This window comes from Corylus avellana, chromosome 2 (genome assembly GCF_965113065.1).
Source record: "Corylus avellana chromosome 2, dhCorAvel1.hap1.2, whole genome shotgun sequence".
NCBI classification, from domain to species: Eukaryota; Viridiplantae; Streptophyta; class Magnoliopsida; order Fagales; family Betulaceae; genus Corylus; species Corylus avellana.
Window position 1 is genome coordinate 44087082 of NC_142491.1, and position 23755 is coordinate 44110836.

The window sequence follows — 23755 nt, forward strand, 5'->3', positions numbered from 1 at the left end:
CCAATCTTGTTTTTGGAAGCATTCCCACAGGGTCTCCCATTCTTTCTTCCATTCGGATCAAGAGTGGTAAAGATCCTTCCCTGTAGCCTTTTTTCCCTTATTCAATTAGAAAAAAAAAAAAAAAATCATTATCATTTTCATTTTACTTGAAATTCATTTTATATGCCAAAAATAGGCATACTAATTGCCTTTCGATCATCATTGTGCACAATACTTGTAGTCTTAGAAATTTACTACATTTATCATAAATGATAAGTACTGAGATAATAAATTCAAAACCAACCATTTAATTTGAGATTTTAAAATTGAATAATGCTATAAATCACCTTATTATCCTCTTCTCATTTGCCCAAAGCTAACGTGGTGTGATACCATAACATTTGGTGCATCGGTTTTTTTTTTATTAGACTGTGCCACAATAATAGAGTGATGATGAATATAATTACTCTTAAAAACTTTTAAAATAGAATTTCTTAACAACTTTAAAAGATTCTTATTATAAATGAAACCTAATGCCGTTGAGTAATCTATATATATATATATATATATATATATATATATCTTTGTTTCCTTTAGAACATCTTCCATTTTGGGTAAATAAATTGCAAAGTACTTTTTTCATTTTGAGGATTTTCCCTCAAACCCGGAGGAGTCCGCAGCAAGAGTTGGGCCTTCACATCCATTTGATTGGACTTTTACTTCACGAGACTGATGTCGGTCTCGAGCCCCCAAGATTCTATTTTTGCTCCTGTGATTATATGTGGTCTATTAGGGTGTGTTTAGCAAAAGGCTTGAAAAATGAAATTGATCGGACTGTAACAGATTTGATTGATATGAAAAAAAAAAAAAAAAAAAAAAAAAAAAAGGTAAGAATGTTTTGTATAAAAAAGTGAAAAAATTTGTTTTGTAGTTATTTTTTTATTTGAATATTAATAAAAAGTAATTGATGTGATGTAAAAAGTAAGAATATTGAGATTGATTTTGAGAGGAATTTTTTGGGTCTTTGGGTCTGGTCCGATCCACTCCTTTGCCAAACACACCCTAAAGTCCACTAAGGCTCTCCAACTCTTGTCAATAAGCTTATAAATCTAGTGACACTTATTATTCCTTTCAAACAAGTTGGAACCCAATTCATATATGTTAGATGCAAGGAACATTTTACAACGACTTGATCTCTTTCCAAGAAGGTTCCGCCTGCAAAAGGAGTAGACTGTTGTCAAAAGACTCGAAAGTCCTAAAATCGAAAGCATTCTGACGTCCAAGTTAGTAAACCCTAACCGAGAAAGGGTAGAGTTAGTAAAAAATAAATAAGAAAGTCTCTTTATGCATGATGGTGCATGAAAGATATTTAAGGGAGCGTTTGAAATCCTAAGTCAGAGCAGAGATCGCCTGTGGAGGACAAGGGGATGCAACCTGGTATTGATCTTGGGCCTGGCATGGGCTTAACTATATATGCATTTTTTAAGCTTCCTTAAATTTTCTTTTAACAGTCGAGCCTTAAAGGGCCATTGGTATGTAATGCGCTTCTCTTTATATAATTCAAAAAATGTGACTGGGATTTTAATATCAAAAAACGTGAGTCACCCTGCCAAGCCCTTGCATGCCATTTGTAGCTTTATCATTAGGAGTGAAAAGACGGGTGGTTAGTAATCGTCTGCCAACCACACTAACTGTTAATTGCTTTTAAAAGCGGTTAAAAAAATTATTAACTGCCTAAGTGATTATGATTAGTTTTTTTAAATTGCTAACCGCTATCTCTCTCTCTCTCTCTCTCTCTCTATATATATATATATATATATATAACAATGTCATATGTAATATAATACTAGCATGTAACCTGCGCTATGCACGGGATTCTTCATTATAATTTAATTTCAAAACTTAAACGCATCTCATCTTACTTTTTATTATAAGTTAAAATATATGTGTAAAAATGCATACTAAAGGTTATACACCAGTAAATTACTGTACTAAACATGTATTTTTTTTATTTTTATTTTTGAAATATACCAAACATTTACTTAATGAAAAGTATAAAATAAAAAATAAAAATAGCAAAAAGGACACTTGAATTCTGATGATCAAAATATTAATAGAAAGTTAGTAGGAAACTCTGATATTGTTGATGTGATATTTATTATATTGTAATACAAATAAAATCCATAAAGTTCTAATGATTTCAGAAAAAATACAGAGTAAAATAAACAAAATCGTCTCTCTTCTTTTTAATACAAAATAAAACACACATTTCACTCAATATTTAATGCAATCAAATAAATTTCTTTCAATACTTCCAAAAAATGCTAGAAAATTTGAGTAAATCACAAAACGAAGAAAAAAAAAATCTAATAAAATATTCAAATGAATTAAAACATAAAATCTTATTAGTGTGATACCTATTATATTTCAATACAATGAAACTTTCTAGAGAAACAAACATAAAAATAATTAATTTACACTCGTGAAGAATTTATACATAGATACACAAAGATAAATCCAAAAATGATATGATAAGTGTTCTACAAAAATGAAGAAGAAGCATTTTGGAAGGAAAATTCTTTTTGGTTACCTCTACAAAAGTGAAGAAGAAGTATCTATGTATCTATTTATACATATATGCCCTAGCATATAACTCGCGTTATGCGCAGGGTTCTTTATTATCTTTGATTTTAAAATTTAAACGCATCTTCATTTTTTTTTATTATTAATTACAGGCTAAAATAATCATGTTAAAAAATCAATTATCACTCTTTCAATAAAAAGACATGCTAAAGGTTATATTTAAATACAAATAAAATTCACATAATTCTCAATATTTGAGAGAGAAAAAATTTATGAATACAAAATAAAATAAAATCTTTCAATCAAGATTTAATGCAATCAAATAAATCATCTATCTTATTTCAATACAAATAAAACCTATATAATTATGAATATTAAAAATAAAAGGCAAAATAATATTGCTTTTAAAAGTAGAAAAAAAAAAAAAAAAAAACCTTAAAAATATGCTTGAAAATCCGAGTAAATTACACAAAAAAAAAAAAACAAATCTATAAACATTCAAATGAATTAAAACATAAGACCTTTAATTTTAGTTTAATTTATATAAATTAGAATATGTTAAAACATTATTGGTCTGAAAAAAAAAAAAAAAAAAAAAAAAAAAAAAAGGTTAAGAAGAATAATTACCTCCAATTTGAATTTTTAGGCCAATAGATTATGTTTTTGTTAATGTTGGAGAGTGGAGAAAGAGAAAGATAGAGATGGAGAGAAAAAAGAGGAGAGATATTAATGTTGGAGAGTGGAGGTAGAAAGATGTCCTTTTTTTTTTTTGAAATTAAGAGAGAGAGAGATGTTGAATGAGAGTGAAAGACTTGGAGAGAAAAAAAAAGAGAAAGAGACGTGGAGAGAGAGGAAAAAAAGGAGAGAGAGAGAGAGAGAGAGATATGAACCGGTTCAAGAGAGAGATGTGGAATGAGACTGCTTGGAGAGAAAAAATAAAAAAAAATAAAAATAAAAAATAAAAGAGTGAGAGAGAGAGAGAGAGAGAGAGGAAAAAAAGAGAGATAGAGAGAGAAAAAAAAAAAAAGAACCGTTCACTTTTTAAAATAATAAGTTAAAAAATCAGTTTACTCTTTAAAAAAGTTGGTCTTTCAATCAAGATTTAATGCAATCAAATAAATCATCTATCATATTTCAATACAAATAAAACCTATATAATTCCAAATATTAAAAAAAAAAAAAAAAAAAGCAAAATAATATTGCTTTCAAAAGTAGAGAAAAAATGCTTGAAAATCCGAGTAAATTAGACAAAAAAAAAAATCCATAAACATTCAAATGAATTAAAAGATAAGACCTTTAATTTTAGTTTAATTTATATAAATTAGAATATGTTAAAAGTTTGTTGGTTTGGAAAAAAAAAAAAAGGTTAAGAAGAATAATTACCTCCAATTTGAATTTTTAGGCCAATAGATTATGTTTTTGTTAATGTTGGAGAGTGGAGAAAGAGAAAGATAGAGATGGAGAGAAAAAAGAGGAGAGATATTAATGTTGGAGAGTGGAGGGAGAGAGATGTCTTTTTCTTTGAAATTAAGAGAGAGAGAGAGAGAGATATGAACTGGTGAGAGAGATGTGGAATGAGAGTGAATGACTTGTAAAGAGAAAAGAGAGAGAGGAAAAAAAGAGAGATAGAGAGAGAGGAAAAATATGAACCGTTCAATTTTTAAAATAATGAGTTAAAAAATCGGTTTACTCTTTAAAAAAATTGGTCTTTCAATCAAGATTTAATGTAATCAAATAAACCATCAATCTTATTTCAATACAAATAATATTTCTTCATTAAGACAATTAAATATATTACAAATAAAATTCCTACATTTTAATTGTCTCACAATATTGATATATAAAGAGAGAAAGAGAATTTCGGAACCTTTTGTTTTCTTCATTAAAATAATTAAATGCATTACAAATAAAACTCCGGGGTTTTAAGTGCCCAAAACTTGTTCATTCTTTAAAACGCCACGTGTCGCAATTATAGGCATTCTCTAAAACATGGGTTCACGACACGTGTCATAATTCTAAGCACTCTCTACGTTAAAACTCAGTTTTTATATATATTTGAATAAAAATAATATATAAATTTGAAAAAAATATAAGGGACACAAACGAAAACAAAAAGTAAGAGAAGATAAAAAGAAAAATAGAGAGAGAAAGAGAAAATTTGGGAACCTTTTGTTTTCTTCATTAAGACAATTAAATATATTACAAATAAAGAGAGAGAGAGAGAATTTCGGAACCTTTTGTTTTCTTCATTAAAATAATTAAATGCAGTACGAATAAAACCTCTTGGTTTTAAATGCCCAAAACTTGTTCATTCTTTATAACGTCACGTGCCGCAATTATATGCACTCTCTAAAACATGGGTTCAGGACACGTGTCGTAATTCTAAGCACTCTCTACGTCAAAACTCGGCTTATATATATATATATATATATATATATATATTAGAATATGTTAAAAGTTTGTTGGTTTGGAAAAAAAAAAAAAGGTAAAGAAGAATAATTACCTCCAATTTGAATTTTTAGGCCAATAAATTATGTTTTTGTTAACGTTGGAGAGTGGAGAAAGAGAAAGATAGAGATGGAGAGAAAAAAGAGGAGAGATATTAATGTTGGAGAGTGGAGGGAGAGAGATGTCTTTTTCTTTGAAATTAAGAGAGAGGGAGACGTGGAGGGAGAGGAAAAAAAAGGAGAGAGAGAGAGAGAGAGAGATATGAACTGGTGAGAGAGATGTGGAATGAGAGTGAATGACTTGTACAGAGAAAAGAGAGAGAGAGAGAGAGAGAGAGAGGAAAAAAAGAGAGATAGAGAGAGAGGAAAAATATGAACCGTTCAATTTTTAAAATAATGAGTTAAAAAATTGGTTTACTCTTTAAAAAAATTGGTCTTTCAATCAAGATTTAATGTAATCAAATAAATCATCTATCTTATTTCAATACAAATAATATTTCTTCATTAAGACAATTAAATATATTACAAATAAAATTCCTACATTTTAATTGTCTCACAATATTGATATATAAAGAGAGAGAGAGAATTTCGGAACCTTTTGTTTTCTTCATTAAAATAATTAAATGCATTACAAATAAAACTCCTGGGTTTTAAGTACCCAAAACTTGTTCATTCTTTAAAACGCCACGTGTCGCAATTATAGGCATTCTCTAAAACATGGGTTCACGACACGTGTCATAATTCTAAGCACTCACTACGTTAAAACTCAGTTTTTATATATATTTGAATAAAAATAATATATAAATTTGAAAAAAATATAAGGGACACAAACGAAAACAAAAAGTAAGAGAAGATAAAAAAAAAAAAATAGAGAGAGAAAGAGAAAATTTGGGAACTTTTTGTTTTCTTCATTAAGACAATTAAATATATTACAAATAAAGAGAGAGAGAGAGAGAGAATTTCGGAACGTTTTGTTTTCTTCATTAAAATAATTAAATGCATTACGAATAAAACCTCTTGGTTTTAAATGCCAAAAACTTGTTCATTCTTTATAACGCCGCGTGTCGCAATTATATGCACTCTCTAAAACATGAGTTCAGGACACGTGTCGTAATTCTAAGCACTCTCTACGTCGAAACTCGGCTTTTATATATATATATATATATATATATATATTAGAATATGTTAAAAGTTTGTTGGTTTGGAGAAAAAAAAAAAGGTTAAGAAGAATAATTACCTCCAATTTGAATTTTTAGGCCAATAGATTATGTTTTTGTTAATGTTGGAGAGTGGAGAAAGAGAAAGATAGAGATGGAGAGAAAAAAGAGGAGATATATTAATGTTGGAGAGTGGAGGGAGAGATATGTCTTTTTCTTTGAAATTAAGAGAGAGGAAGACGTGGAGAGAGAGAGAGAGATATGAACCGATGAGAGAGATGTGGAATGAGAGTGAATGACTTGTAGAGAGAAAAGAGAGAGAGAGAGAGAGAGAGAGAGAGAGAGGAAAAATATGAAACGTTCAATTTTTAAAATAATGAGTTAAAAAATCGGTTTACTCTTTAAAAAAATTGGTCTTTCAATCAAGATTTAATGTAATCAAATAAATCATCTATCTTATTTCAATACAAATAATATTTCTTCATTAAGACAATTAAATATATTACAAATAAAATTCCTACATTTTAATTGTCTCACAATATTGATATATAAAGAGAGAGAGAGAATTTCAGAACTTTTTGTTTTCTTCATTAAAATAATTAAATGCATTACAAATAAAACTACTGGGTTTTAAGTGCCCAAAACTTGTTCATTCTTTAAAACGCCACGTGTCGCAATTATAAGTATTCTCTAAAACATGGGTTCATGACACGTGTCATAATTCTAAGCACTCTCTACGTTAAAACTCAGTTTTTATATATATTTGAATAAAAATAATATATAAATTTGAAAAAAAATATGAGGGACACAAACGAAAACAAAAAGTAAGAGAAGATAAAAAGAAAAATAGAGAGAGAAAGAGAAAATTTGGGAACCTTTTATTTTTTTCATTAAGACAATTAAATACATTACAAATAAAGAGAGAGAGAGAGAATTTCGGAACCTTTTGTTTTCTTCATTAAAATAATTAAATGCATTACGAATAAAACCTCTTGGTTTTAAATGCTCAAAACTTGTTCATTCTTTATAACGCCACGTGTCGCAATTATATGCACTCTCTAAAACATGGGTTCAGGACACGTGTCGTAATTTTAAGCACTCTCTACGTCAAAACTCGGCTTTTATATATATATATTCTTTAAAACGCCACGTGTCGCAATTATAAGTATTCTCTAAAACATGGGTTCATGACACGTGTCATAATTCTAAGCACTCTCTACGTTAAAACTCAGTTTTTATATATATTTGAATAAAAATAATATATAAATTTGAAAAAAAATATGAGGGACACAAACGAAAACAAAAAGTAAGAGAAGATAAAAAGAAACATAGAGAGAGAAAGAGAAAATTTGGGAACCTTTTGTTTTCTTCATTAAGACAATTAAATACATTACAAATAAAGAGAGAGAGAGAGAATTTCGGAACCTTTTGTTTTCTTCATTAAAATAATTAAATGCATTACGAATAAAACTTCTTGGTTTTAAATGCCCAAAACTTGTTCATTCTTTATAACGCCACGTGTCGCAATTATATGCACTCTCTAAAACATGGGGTTCAGGACACGTGTCGTAATTCTAAGCACTCTCTACGTCAAAACTCGGCTTTTATATATATATATATATATATATATATATATAAATTAGAATATGTTAAAAGTTTGTTGGTTTGGAAAAAAAAAAAAAAAAGGTTAAGAAGAATAATTACCTCCAATTTGAATTTTTAGGCTAATAGATTATGTTTTTGTTAATGTTGGAGAGTGAAGAAAGAGAAAGATAGAGATGGAGAGAAAAAAGAGGAGAGATATTAATGTTGGAGAGTGGAGGGAGAGAGATGTCTTTTTCTTTGAAATTAAGAGAGAGGGAGACGTGGAGAGAGAGAGAGAGATATGAACCGGTGAGAGAGATGTGGAATGAGAGTGAATGACTTGTAGAGAGAAAAGAGAGAGAGAGAGAGAGGAAAAATATGAAACGTTCAATTTTTAAAATAATGAGTTAAAAAATCGGTTTACTCTTTAAAAAAATTGGTCTTTCAATCAAGATTTAATGTAATCAAATAAATCATCTATCTTATTTCAATACAAATAATATTTCTTCATTAAGACAATTAAATATATTACAAATAAAATTCTTACATTTTAATTGTCTCACAATATTGATATATAAAGAGAGAGAGAGAATTTCAGAACTTTTTGTTTTCTTCATTAAAATAATTAAATGCATTACAAATAAAACTCCTGGGTTTTAAGTGCCCAAAACTTGTTCATTCTTTAAAACGCCACGTGTCGCAATTATAAGTATTCTCTACAACATGGGTTCATAACACGTGTCATAATTCTAAGCACTCTCTACGTTAAAACTCAGTTTTTATATATATTTGAATAAAAATAATATATAAATTTGAAAAAAAATATGAGGGACACAAACGAAAACAAAAAGTAAGAAAAGATAAAAAGAAAAATAGAGAGAGAAAGAGAAAATTTGGGAACCTTTTATTTTTTTCATTAAGACAATTAAATACATTACAAATAAAGAGAGAGAGAGAGAATTTCGGAACCTTTTGTTTTCTTCATTAAAATAATTAAATGCATTACGAATAAAACCTCTTGGTTTTAAATGCTCAAAACTTGTTCATTCTTTATAACGCCACGTGTCGCAATTATATGCACTCTCTAAAACATGAGTTCAGGACACGTGTCGTAATTCTAAGCACTCTCTACGTCAAAACTCGGCTTTTCATTCTTTAAAACGCCACGTGTCGCAATTATAAGTATTCTCTACAACATGGGTTCATGACACGTGTCATAATTCTAAGCACTCTCTACGTTAAAACTCAGTTTTTATATATATTTGAATAAAAATAATATATAAATTTGAAAAAAAATATGAGGGACACAAACGAAAACAAAAAGTAAGAGAAGATAAAAAGAAAAATAGAGAGAGAGAGAAAATTTGGGAACCTTTTATTTTTTTCATTAAGACAATTAAATACATTACAAATAAAGAGAGAGAGAGAATTTCGGAACCTTTTGTTTTCTTCATTAAAATAATTAAATGCATTACGAATAAAACCTCTTGGTTTTAAATGCTCAAAACTTGTTCATTCTTTATAACGCCACGTGTCGCAATTATATGCACTCTCTAAAACATGGGTTCAGGACACGTGTCGTAATTCTAAGCACTCTCTATGTCAAAACTCGGCTTTTATATATATATATGATATATGAATATGATTATTGTATTATTACAAAAATGACATCATTTTAGATTTTTTAATTTTTTTTAAAAAATAATTAATAATTATTAAATTTACTAACAGCTAACTGTCAACCAATTAGTAAACCAATTAGTAAATTTTACTAACTGATTAGATGGTTACCGTTAGCGGTTTTATTGACCCCCTTTTCATCCATAAATTTCTTACGACACATTTTTCATTAGCAAACATCTGGACGGTGGTTTCCACATCCTGATCCTCTTCTTCGGACCAGTTCCCAAACACACGCAGAGAGCGCAGAGGTTTGGCTAGCAGTCTTGCCCATGGAGCCAGAGTCAGGAATTCCGGTTCCTCGAAGCCCTTACCCGGTTTGGCCTCTCTCTCTCTCTCAATCGAAATTCCTAGTCTTAACTTTGTGTTTCTATTTGCATCTTGGAGTTGTTGTTGTTGTTTGAATGTTTGATCTCATTTATAGATTGCTTTCCTCATTTGTCATTGTCCGTTGTTCGTTTGATTTTCATTCTCGTATTTGTTTGGTCTGTTTTTTTGGCTTATTCTTACATATGAACTCTTTGAAGAAATCCATATATTCGTTGTTGTTTGAGCTAGAATTAAGTTTGGTTCAACTGGTTTATTTAGTCTCTCACACACACACATACAGAGAACACAGGATTGTCTGCGTTTTTGTATAGAACGATACGCGCTTCAGTAAGTGATAACTGAGAATTTGAGATTCTGGTGATTTTTCCTGTAAGATATAGAATTTCTTCCACCTTTTTTAACTCCAACCCGGTTAAGTTTCATTATTTTTTCTTTTATGCATTTTTTATGATGGGTGTTTTTGTCATTGTCATTGGGAGACATCGACAAATTTTGGTAGTTTTGGAGGATATTGAATTAATCAATAGTTTGAGGAGACCTTGACAATGGTTTGATAGTTTGGGGGTATGTCGACTTTTCCCCTTTATCATATACTCTTTAACAGTTTTAAAGAGAAGCATGGGGGAGGAGCTCCCATTACATCATTAGTTAAAAGCCTGCCTTCTTGATTGGAGTCTGATTCCTTCAACTAGCAACGAAGAATTGATAAATCTTGCCACAGTTCCTGCTGAAACTCTTGTTGTATGGTTTTATTAATTGATTCTTTTTACTGCTTCAGAGTGTCAAATTCTCTGTTTCTGGCATTTTTTCATTTCACTTGCGAATAATGATTTCTTGGATGCTTGGGAAAGTATCATCCACATTTAACATTATCCTCTTGCCAAGATATGATACTTAAGTTTATGTGCTTGTTGGAACTGAAAATAAGAAATAAAAGAAACCCAAAAATTCCTTGTTAGGGTTTTGTTGGTTATAAGGACAAGCACGGTTTAAGGACAAAGTTTTCCTCCAAACTAGGTTGGAGGAAATTCCTCCAACCTAGTCTCTAAAATTGACATGTGTCCTCAAACATGTGCTTCTCACATGTTTTTTTTAATACCCTAATTTTCCCAAACCATAGTTAACTCCACGGTTAGTTTTCCTCCAACCTAGTTTGGAGGAAAACTTTGTCACTCTCACGTTCTTCTCTCTCTCTCTCACGTTAATCTATCAAGGAATTTCAAAGCTAGTTATCACTGGATGAAAACATTGATCAGTTCTTGACGATTAACATTGCATTTTTTTCATCCTAATCGTGGATGAACTAAAAATGCAAACAAATGCTCATTTAAATGCCTCAGTTGTCAAATTCGTTTATATATAAAATGTACTCATTTAATTTTCATGCGACATCTAAAACTCCATTACTAATTAAATAATCCAACTCTTACTGTTCATAACTAAAAAAAAAAAAAAAAAAAAGGTTAGAAATTCCTCGTCTATGGAAGCTGTAAAGTAGTATTTAGAAAAAAAAAAAAAAAAATTAGGATGCCTGAAAATCAGATCCTTACATTGAACTGTAGAGAAAAGGACATGGGGGTGCAGAAACCTCAAGAATGCCTTCTAGCATGTTACTGACTTCCCTCATGGAAGGCCTCAATGATGGCAGATCCTGAACACACCAAATTGCCACCGTCACCAACTTCTCCACCTTCTTTAGATCACTTGAAGCCTCCTCATCATTTTCCACCAATCTTTCAACTTTACCTTTACTATAACATTCATACGCCCATTCAGTTAGTATTGCAGCCGTCTCCATCTCACTTTCTACACACCTCCTACAGCAAATGATCTCTAACAGCATGACCCCAAAGCTATAAACATCCACCTTTATTGTGACTGGTGTGTACCTGAACCACTCTGGTGCAACGTACCCTTTAGTCCCCCTGATGCCAGTGAGAGTCCGTGTCTGGTGGTTCATCAACAGCTTTGCCAGTCCAAAGTCAGAAATTTTGGCCGTAAAAGAATCATCCAAGAGTATGTTTTGAGGCTTTATGTCGCAATGAATGATTTGCGTGCTGCATTCTTCATGCAAGTACATGAGTCCTCTAGCAATTCCTGATGCAATTTGCATTCTTTGTTGCCAGCTTGGTCTTATCACTCCAAAAAGGAAACTTGACAAGGAGCCGTTGTACATAAACTCGTACACCAAAAGTCGGTGCTCACCCTCGTCGCAGTAGCCAAGTAACCAGACCAGATTCTTATGGTGAGTTTGGCCGATCACAGTCATTTCGGTTTTGAATTCCCTCTCACCTTCCCTCACCAACTTGTCTAGCCTCTTTACAGCAACATGTTTGCTATAACCTGATACTATTAGTACCCCTTTATAAACTGTGCCAAAAGAACCCCTACCCAATTCTTCTTTGAATCCATTAGTTGCTTCTTCAAGATCTTTGTATGCAAAGGAATGTAGATTTATCTCTGAATCTCTAATATTTATGGTTCTATAGAAGGTTGGTAGTTTTCCTTGCCACAAACAGAAGACAACCAGAGAAATCGAAGCGAGAGAAAAGAAGATAAAAAGTACTGAAGTACCAAGGAGGACTGCAAGGATCACTATTACTTGATTCTGCTGTCTTCCACCCGGGTTTGGATTCTTCGGATTCTGGGAAGAGCTGTTCGGTTCCAATTTCAATATCTTGAATAGAGCTTTTCTATCAACGGAACTCCTGTTGAACCTCCCATTAGAAAGCGGCAATTTCTTCTTCCAACATCTTCCTATGCCATTAGTATACTTTGGGTCCTGAAAAATGGCAACTGCACAGTAACAATCACGCAAGCAAGATTTCCTGCATTCAAATTCTGTTGTAGGCTGCAGCATTTCATAGGCAGTTAAAGGCCAATCCGCAAACTCCATATCAAAGAACTCAAATTGATCCTCTGCAATCACAGATCCCTTCTCATTGCATTCATGCATATAGCTGACATAGTCTTGTTTGCAGCCACTGTACCTGTTGTTTACATCCAGGAGAGAAAAGCCAGGGGCGCATTGGCAATCTGGCTTACCAAATGGGCCGAGTGCACATATGCTGTTATACCCACAAGGGCCACCTCCGAAAGTGTCATAAATACTTAGGCAGATGTTATCAGGAACATACCAGATGGCAGACCAGCTGTCGTTTCCAGTGAAATTCTTTGGGTGGGCATAGAGTCTGAAGATTCCATCAAAATCAAGCGTTGCCCTGTAGTAGGAGTCTGCCCCAATGACCACACCCTTTGATGTAAGGTTTGATGTGTTTTGGCTTCGTGAGTTCCTGATTTGAAGGTAGCCTGATTTGTCCAACATTAGCTCAGAAACGGTAGGACTGGTATAGTAAGCTCCGTAAGGATTTCTGGTGTAGACATCTATTTGGTTAAGTGTCAGATTGTAAGAGATATATGACATATTTCCATCATTCACATCTCTAGCTGTGAAACGGAGCTGAAATTTGCCCTGCTTGTAATTGTTTTCAGACATACTAGAAAAAAGGTTGTTCCCAACACTAAATACTTGGGTTGGTAAGATTGTGTCGGTTGGTTCGTTGAAGCTGTCCCATATGATGCTTGAATCTCTGTTTGTAATCACGAAGTTCCCAGTGTCTAGCATGGCCCCATGTGACACTCCAGGATTCTCGGTGTTGTTGGACATCCACAACTCCATGCCACTTGGAGCCCTGAGAACTAGATGTCCAGTTGTTGTTAGCTCCACTTTTGATTCTCTCTCCGCCGGGTAATCCCTGTTGGCAGACCAAACAATAGTTTGTTCAGGTAGCTTAGCGTACCAGATAGCCAGGAGGAACTGATCTGCTTCACCAGGAAGGCGGCGGAATCCAAAAGCAAAATCACCAGATTGTGAAGTCCATGTGGAGTTATCATCGGTGGCAAAGAGAGCTAAACCCACAGTCACGTTGTCGTAAGCTTGAGGTATTGCAGCAAGCTGGAGGACGATAACAAGGGCAAGGAAATGGCTGTGAATATAAGCAAGTACTCCGGAATCCATTGGAGAAAGAAAAAGATCTAATGGCAAGTTTATGGAATGGACAAACGATGAAGTTTATGGAAGGAGATGAGATATATATATATATATACCATGAGGAGAGCGACATGATACGCAGGGACAAAATAAGAGTAGTTATCCTTTTGACTATTCTTCCATGTTAATGCCGCCATGTGGTTTGATCATTCGTCACTTGAATCAAATTTCTTTTGTCCAATAAATTTTCTTACATTTCCTCCAGAGTTTCTCTTGAGAAAATACTGTTTGTGTGAAACTGTATACATTTTTCTTGGAACTCTCTGTTTCTCCTTTTCTTTTTAAAATATTGCTCATCTTTAGATTATTTGAAGTTTTCTAAACAAATTGCTTCATTTATAGTCCAGTCTATTTGATTTTGTAAAACTAATTTCAAGGGCTTTTTCAGTACCATATTAAGTAGATATGAATGATGGCACTGCTGATATATACAGTTTTCCACAAGAGACCAAAATAATCAAAATGGGTATTGAAAATTACATGTCATAGGTAAATGACAAATCAACTTGGATGATAATATCGCATATTTGCCTTTTGGGTTCCTTCATCTTTCTGTCAGCAATATTCAATTTCAATTTGCTTACGGCATGGAATAGGAAAAAAAAAATTTTGCTTGCGGCATTGAAAAAGTGTAAACCTAACAAAGCAGGAGACCGTCGCAGGAGAACCCCTTCTTAGACTCTATCCCAAGAAAGAAAAAATTAGGTTTTCAACTTGGATGATAAAATGCATACTTTTTACTCCTCCCTAGCTATCCCCAAATAATAAAAAAATATAAAAAAAAAATTAAAATTTTCTCTCTCTTCCCAATTTTTTGATCACTTGTCTTTTCCTCTTTTTTCTTTTTCTTTCTTTCTCTTTCTTGCACACTCTCCAGCTTTATTGAAGACCCTAGGTAATTGACTTAAAAAAGGCCAAGTCAATGGAAAACCTAAGGTACCTGTACTCAGATACCTTATCCCTTTTGGAAATTGAGATAGTTATTTAGCATGCTGACCAAAAAGATGTTTAACTTAAAAAACCTATATCTCAAAACCACTTCATTTATTATTTTTGTTGCGCCCGGCCCTCAAAGTTGAATTCCTAGCTCGCTGTAAGTTTAACATTTTTTATACTTATAAATTATAAAGCTATCACTTTTATTTGGCTTCATGTTTCATAGCAAATGATGATGATTCTCCCCCATGCCCTCGCAAGTTTTAATAAGTTATACACATTATTATTATTATTATTATTATTGCTTTTTGTTTATTATTAACCGCATAAGATGGAGTAGCATTGTAATAGATCGATGGCCCAACAAGAGCCACACTCTTAGCCCAGGCCAACTATGCTTTCAATAGTTTGTCTCCAAGGGCTAAAAAAGGACCCAGAAAATGATCAATTGATAATAGATTCTGAGTTCACAACACGCTACAAATGTTTTGGGATAAGGTAGAACCCTAGTAGCCAGTAGATACTTGGTTTAATTGGAACTTAATGAATCTAGGTAATGATTTACAGTGTATTAATGGAATCATTAATTAAGCTCGCCGTCTTGAATTAGGATCTTCTCTAGTTCATAAAATTCTGACTTCCAAAAAAGTAAAAAGACAAAAATACTATTTAAATAAAACTAATTAAATGCTCTCTAGTTCATTTAGGCAACTTGATGAGGTTTATTTACTAAAATAATTCATCACATGTAATGATAACACATCATTTTAGAACCAAATTTTTAAACTTTTTTTTTTTTTTTTTTTTAGAAAACCTAACAATTATCCCCCCCCCACCCCCCCCAAAAAAAAAAAAAAATGTTGGGGTCGGAGTAATAGCAAAAACCCTCAGTTATAAGTGATTCTAACCTAGAGATCACCGAATATTAGAATTCTGCTCAAATGGGGTAGGCAGCCAAAGGCCTGCCAAGGCCACCAAATATAATGCCTCTTAACAAATAATCAAATATTGAAGAATAAAATCACTTAAGAAATACATTAAAAGAAAAGTAAAAACCCATAAATACCTTAAATGCCTTTACTATTTTGCTTTTGATCAGGAGATGTAAATAAAGAAAGAGCAATAATAAATTATATTGAAGACAACCTACAATAGTTGTTTTGAATTAAATTAATGTATTATTTACTCTCATAATTTTCAAATGTTACATATTTATTAAATAACTCTCATGATTCTCATAAGTTACATATTGATTATGTAACTCTCCTAATTCTCATAGGTTACATATTGATTATGTACTTATTATATTCTTGACCTCATTCAACTATAAATAGGTCATTTTATTATACAATTTCTATCATGCATGTGAAAGAAAGATGTAGCCAAGAAAAGGCTTTGATGTGTAGACGTAAGCTATGGGCCGAACCACCTTAATCTGTATATTTCTTCCTTCTTTTTCTCTTTATATTTTTTTTATATAGTTTAACAATAATGTAAGTTAGAAAAAACTGAAATTAAATTAAGATTAAGAAAATTATTTGTAGAACATAGAGGGAGGATCTTTGTCGAAAAAAAAAGTAGAGTAAAATTGAAAGATGTAAAAGACATCTTTGTCAAGTGGAGATAGAACGTTAAAATACAAATTAATTATTACTGAAGGCAATGTGTGACAGAGAATGTCAAACGTAATTTTTATTTATAACTTTTTTTTTATTATTTTTTTACTTGTTTTTCTGGATTGAAATCCTCTAAAATTCCTTTTAAATTTGAGATTCTCAAATTTATAAATCTCAGCCGTCTATTTCATCTAAGTGTCTAAAATAAGCCATATTTCAAAATTTAATGATGAAACTACTTTTCTTGAGCTAGCTTCCTCATTAAATTATGAAACATGGCTTATTTTAGACGCTTAGATGAGATTAACGACTTAAATTTATGAACTTGAGAATCTCAAATTTAAAGAGAATTCTAGGAGATCTCAATCCTGTTTTTCCTCCTATTTCTTTCCCAGCTTTCTCTCTGTTATTCTATCAATATCAATATTTATGTTTGTTCCTTTCACACTATCTTTTTCCACAAAAACTATATATATATCGTTCAAAATAACTATATATTATAAAAACAACAAGAATGATTTTTAAGTAAAATCTAAATGTATGATATTAATTTATTAAATTAAAAATATTTTATTTAAACTTTTTGTCTTGGATCTAATTTTTTATTGAGCCGCCACCTTCGGACCACTCCAGCAGTCCATGCCAATTTGCATACGACATTGACGACGAGGTAAGAGTCAAAATATCAAGCAATCATAGGAGTAGTCAGCCTTTTTAAAAAATAAAAAACAAAGAGGCAAGCGGGAGAGATTATTTATAACTATTTTATCCGGCCATCACTATGATAATCTCAAATCTGACTAGACCAAATCCTATCTTAATTAACCTCATTAGAGCATCAGTGGAACTGGAACTCACGACAAATGCCTGGAACTAGTTTTCTTTATAAAAACTAGGGAATCAAAGGAAGAATGAAAAATTCCTCCGGCGGGCTACGAGGCACAGGGACCCAAGATTTTGATTAAAAATAAAATAAAATTAAAAGCTGCCTCCATTCGCTTACTCTCCTAACAAGCATGAGACTTGGAGATTCCAAAGTCTCCCATTAGCACGGCACCTAATGAAAACATTTGCATCAAGTTTGTATGTACCCAATATATTGTCACTTGTGAACAAGTTTGGTGGGTACGTAGTTAGGTCTAAGGATTTGGCAATGATAAGATGTTACTATTTACACCTATTTTAAATTGGTTGACATTGCGTGTTTTTAGATGATTTCTCATGTCAGTTATTTAAAAGAAATAAAATAAAAGTCACTTAAAACATGTCATGTTAGTCGGTATAAACTGAGTGTAATAAATTGATGTGAAAAGTAATATTACGGTTATTATTGTGGAACATAAAAGGGATTATTTTTCATGAAAGAACAACACCAAAGCTTGATGCTCCACCACCTCTATTGGCCCAAATGAAAAGCTTGGAACTTGATAAAAACTTTGTCTAGTAAAATTGACTAAATAGGACCCCTGCCTAGAGTTGATTTGTGCTTTAGCACTGAGCTCTGGTTGCTGCACGCAGTCATGCTAATGAACAAGGTTATCTAATTCCTCAGCAGGATTGATTGAGAAGCACATGCAAATGCATATGTTGGGAATCTGTCTAGGCCTGTTTGTTTTTCCCTTTTATTTATGGGAAACTATGAGTTGCACTTGCAATGAGCAATCCAAGAGCCCAAGACCAACCAACAAGACTGAAAGCAACAAAAAAATTGAGCTGTAGCTTTTAACATCGGCTGTTAAGAATGATTTTTCAGTTGCTGCTTATAAGGTTCTTAGCGACTCTAATGGTAATGTTTTCCATGCAGCAACCAAACGGTTTTCAAGTACTATACTGCTGTTGGTGAAGCCCAAGCAGCCCTAGTTGCCACTCAAGTTGCTGTCACTAATGGGATTAACTCTTTGTTGATTGAAGGTGATGCCACCAATATAATCCTTGCTTTCAACAAGTGTTCCTTTTATCATTTATGATATTCATTTTCAGTTGCCCTATTTTCATAGTTGGAAGGCATGTAAAGTGTTTAGTAGTACAAATTATATTGCACATCTTTTAGCCAGATAGGTTACTTGGAAGCATTCTTAATTGGTCTCTTATTCTCTTTTCCATTCAAAATCAAGAACAGAAAAGGCCAATTATGTTTCACAAGTTCAAAATGCCAAAATAGAAAAATAATAATAATAATAATAAAATAGTAATTCATTGTCAGCTAATAGAATTCTAGAAGTAAAACATTTAACATTATATGGAAGCTGCAAGTACGTAAAATTAAGAAATTCCTTGACACTACATCTGTATTAGTTGAAAGTCGCTTCTAGGATGACTGAAAATCAGATCCAGACATTGAACAGTAGAGGAAAGGACATGGGGGTGCAGAAACCTCAATAATGCCTTCTATCATGTTACTGACTTCCCTCATGGAAGGCCTCAATAATGGCAGATCCTGAACACACCAAATTGCCACTGTCACCAACTTCTCCACCTTCTTCAGATCACTTAAAGCCTCCTCATCATTTTCCACCAATCTTTCAACTTCACCTTTACTATAACATTCATACGCCCATTCAATTAGTATTGCAGCCCTCTCCATCTCAATTTCTACACACCTCCTGCAGCAAATGATCTCCAGCAGCATGACCCCAAAACTATAAACATCCACTTTTACTGTGACTGCAATATTCCTGAACCACTCTGGTGCAACATACCCTTTAGTGCCCCTGATGCCGGTAAGAGTCCGCGTCTGCTGGCTCATCAAAAGCTTTGCCAGTCCAAAGTCAGAAATTTTGGCCGTAAAAGAATCATCCAAGAGTATGTTTTGGGGCTTTATGTCACAATGAATGATTTGTGTGCTGCATTCTTCATGCAAGTACATGAGTCCTCTAGCAATTCCTGATGCAATTTGCATTCTTGGTTGCCAATTTGGTCTTATCACTCCAAAGAGGAAACTCGACAAGGAGCCGTTGTACATAAACTCGTACACCAAAAGTCTGTGCTCACCCTCGTCGCAGTAGCCAAGTAACCGGACTAGATTCTTATGGTGAGTTTGGCCGATCACAGTCATTTCGGTTTTGAATTCCCTCTCACCTTCCCTCACCAACTTGTCTAGCCTCTTGACAGCAACATGTTTGCTATAACCTGATACCATTACTACCCCTTTATAAACTGTGCCAAAAGAACCCCTACCCAATTCTTCTTTGAATCCATTAGTTGCTTCTTGAAGATCTTTGTATGCAAAGGAATGTAGATTTATCTCTGGATCTCTAATATTTAAGGTTCTATAGAAGTTTGGCAGTTTTCCTTGCCCCAAACAGAAGCCAACCAGAGAAATAGAAGTGAGAGAAAGGAAGTTCAAAAGTACTGAAGTACCTAGGAGAACTGCGAGTATCACTATTACTTGATTCTGCTGTCTTCCACCCGGGTTTGGATTCTTCGGATGCTGGGAAGATCTGTTCGGTTTCAATTTCAATTTCTTGAATAGAGCTTTTCTCTCAACGGAACTATTGCCGAACCTCCCATTAGAAAGCGGCAATCTCTTCTTCCAACATTTTCCTCTGCCATTAGTATACTTTGGGTCCTGAAAAATGGCAACTGTACAGTAACAATCACGCAAGCAAGATTTCTTGCATTCATGTTCTGTTGTAGGCTGCAGCATTTCATAGGCAGTTAAAGGCCAATCCGCAGACTCCATTTCAATGAACTCAAATCGATCCTCTGCAATCACAGATCCCGTCTCATTGCATTCATGCATAGAGCTGACATCGTCTTGTTTGCAGCCACTATACCTGTTGTTTACATCCAGGAGAGAAAAGCCAGGGGCGCATTGGCAATCTGGCTTACCCAATGGGCCGAGTTTACATATGCTGTTATACCCACAAGGGCCACCTCCGAAACTGTCATAAATACTTAGGCAGATGTTTTCAGGAACATACCAGATTTCATACCATCTGCCATTGCCAGTACTAACATTCTTTGGGTGGGCATAGACCCTGAAGATTCCATCAAAATCAAGCGTTGCCTTGTAGTAGTTGGAGTCTGGCCTCATGACAATACCCTTTGACATTGTAAGGTTTGATGTGTTATGGCTTCGTGAGTTCCAGATGTGAAGGTAGCCTGACTCGTCCAACCTTAGCTCAGAAACGTCAGGACTGGTATAGTAAGCTCCGTAAGGATTTTTGGTGTAGACATCTACTTGGTTAAGTGTCAGATTGTAAGAGCTATATGACATATTTCCATTACTCACATTTATAGGGGTGAAACGGAGCTGAAATTTGCCCTGCTTGTAATTGTTTTCAGACATGCTAGAAAAAAGGTTGTTCCCAACACTAAATACTTGGGTTGGTAAGATGGTGTCGGTTGGTTCGTTGAAGCTGTCCCATATGATGCTTGAATCTCTGTTTGTAATCACGAAGTTCCCAGTGTCTAGCATGGCCCCATGCAACACTCCAGGATTCTCGGTGTTGTTGGACTTCCACAACTCCATGCCACTTGGAGCACTGAGAACTAGATTTCCAGTTGTTGTTAGCTCCACTTTTGATTCTCTCTCCGCCTGGTAATCCCTGTTGGCAGACCAAACAATAGTTTGTTCAGGTAGCTTAGCGTACCAGATAGCCAGGAGGAACTGATCTGCTTCACCAGGAAGGCGGCGGAATCCAAAAGCAAAATCACCAGATTGTGAAGTCCATGTGGAGTTATCATCGGTGGCAAAGAGAGCTAAACCCACAGTCACGTTGTCGTAAGCTTGAGGTATTGCAGCAAGCTGGAGGACGATAACAAGGGCAAGGAAATGGCTGTGAATATAAGCAAGTACTCCGGAATCCATTGGAGAAAGAAAAAGATCTAATGGCAAGTTTATGGAATGGACAAACGATGAAGTTTATTGAAGAAGATGAGATAACATGAGGAGAGCGACATGATACGCAGGGACAAAATAAGGGTTGTTGTCCTTTTGACTATTCTTCACTTGAATCAAATTTCATTTGTCCAATAAATTTTCTTACATTTCCTCCAGAGTTTGATCTTGAGAAAATACTGTTTGTGTGAAACTGTATACATTTGCTTGGAACTGATCCCTGTTTCTCCTTTACTTTTTAAAATATTGCTCATCTTTAGATTATTTGAAGTTTTCTAAACAAGTTGCTTCATTTGTAGATCCATCCTAAAGCTTCATTAAACTATTAACTGGTTAGTCCACTCTAATTGATTTTATGTGAAGATTAATATATCATAGAAAAATGTGATAATATCGCATATTTGCTTTTTGGGTTCCTTCATCTTTTTGTGGGCAATATTCAATTTCAATCTGCTTACAGCATTGAAAAAGTGTAAACCTAACAAATTAGGAGAACCCCTTCATAGACTATCCCAAGAAAGAAAATATTAGGTTTTCAAGTGATGTGTTCTCTTGTCTCATCACCTTATGCCTTTATTCACTAAAATAATAGATCACGTAAAATGGAGATACATCATTTTAAAAGTTAACACAGTTTCTGGCTTTTATAACTAAATTTTTAAACTTTTTGTTTTTTTTTTTAAGAAACCCAAAAAAATAAAAAAAGTGTCGGAGTAATAACAAAAAACCGCAATTTTAGGTGATTCTGAACTACATCACATATTAGAATTCTACTCATAGGGGGTTAGGCAGCCAAAGGCCTGCCAAGGCCACCAATTCAAATATAATGCCTCTTAAAAAATATTAAAGAATAAAATCTCTTAAGAAAAGTAAAAACCCATAATTAAATACCTTAAATGCCTTTATTATTTTGCTTTACAGGAGATGTAAATAAAGAAAGAGCAATAATAAATTATAATTTAATTTAGAAAAACTGAAATTAAAATTAAGATTAAGAAAATTATTTGTAGAAGATAGAGAGGGAGCTGGATCTTTGTCTTAAAAAAATGGTAAGTATAATTGAAAGAATGTAAAAGACATCTTTGTCAAGTGATATAGCTAGAACGTTAAAATGCAAATAAATTACTGAAGGCAATGTGTACGTGACAGATCGAGCATGTCAAAGTTAATCATTTTCTTTTTACATGTTTTCTCTTATATTTCTTTCACAGCTTTCCCTCTTCTACAGCTTCTATTCTATCAATACTTATGTTTGTTCCTTTCACACTTTATCTTTTTTCACAAAAACTATATATATATATATATATATATATTCTCTTACGACATTGACGAGGTAAGAGTCGTGTGACAGAGCATTAAAAGCGAAACTTGTTGGATATTTGTCAATTTGATGCCTTCAATTCTCTTAAGACTATGCATCTACAAAATAACAAGCAATCATACTATCATAGGAATAGTCAACCCTTTTTTTTTCTTCATTAAAAAAGTAAGCAGGAGAGATTATTTATAACTATTTTATCTGAACGTGCATGAACGTAATTATTCTATGTGTGACAGAGAATGTCAAAGTTAACCCTTTTTTTTTTTTTTTTTTTTTTTAATTTTTTTTATAACGCAATTTTCTTTTTACTTGTTTTTCCTCATATTTCTTTCACAACTTTCTCTCTTCTATTCTATTAATATTAATGTTGTACCTTTCACACTCTATCTTTTTTCACAAAAACTATATATATTCCTTTAATTATCGTTCAAAGGTAACAATATATTATCAAAAACAACAATAATGATTTTTAAGTAAAATCTAAATGTATGATATTATTTTATTAGAATCAAAAATATTTTATTTAAACTTTTTTCCTTGGATCTAATTTTTATTGAGCCGCCACCAGTGGATCACTCCAGCACTCCTTGCTAATTTGCCTACGGCATTGACGAGGTAATTGTCAAGAGATAGAGAAAAATGAACCTTATCTAATATTTGTCAATTTCATTCCTTTAATTCTGCGAAAACTATTCTTCTACAAAATATCAAGCAATCACAGGATTAGTTGCCCTTTTTTTTTCTTAATTAAAAAAGTCTATTTATAATTATTCTATTTAGACGTAACTATTCTATGTGTGACAGAGAATGTCAAAGTTAACTTTTTTTTTTTTTTTTTATAACGTAATTTTCTTTTTACTTGTTTTTCCTCATATTTCTTTCACAACTTTCTCTCTTCTATTCTATCAATATTTATGTTTGTTCCTTTCACACTCTATCTTTTTTTCACAAAAACTATATATATTCCTTTAATTATCGTTGAAAGGTAACAATATATTATCAAAACAACAATAATGATTTTTAAGTAAAATCTAAATGTATGATATTATTTTATTAAAATCAAAAATATTTTATTTAAACTTTTTTCCTTGGATCTAATTTTTATTGAGCCGCCACCTGTGGATCACTCCAGCACTCCTTGCTAATTTGCATACAGCATTGACGAGGTAATTGTCATGAGACAGAGAAAAATGAACCTTATCTAATATTTGTCAATTTCATTCCTTTA

General features: G+C 32.8%; 2 protein-coding genes across 2 annotated transcripts; both read right to left on the bottom strand.

Moving 5' to 3' along the window:
* Positions 1-11273: 11273 nt before the first annotated feature.
* Positions 11274-14093, bottom strand: LOC132178913 (G-type lectin S-receptor-like serine/threonine-protein kinase LECRK3). Its single transcript, XM_088513739.1, has one exon. It carries the CDS (start codon positions 13776-13778, stop codon positions 11307-11309), a length of 2472 nt encoding a protein of 823 aa, XP_088369865.1. The 5' UTR covers positions 13779-14093; the 3' UTR covers positions 11274-11306.
* A 4578-nt stretch (positions 14094-18671) lies between these two features.
* Positions 18672-21228, bottom strand: LOC132167678 (G-type lectin S-receptor-like serine/threonine-protein kinase LECRK4). Its single transcript, XM_059578689.1, has one exon. It carries the CDS (start codon positions 21174-21176, stop codon positions 18672-18674), a length of 2505 nt encoding a protein of 834 aa, XP_059434672.1. The 5' UTR covers positions 21177-21228.
* Positions 21229-23755: the final 2527 nt, after the last annotated feature.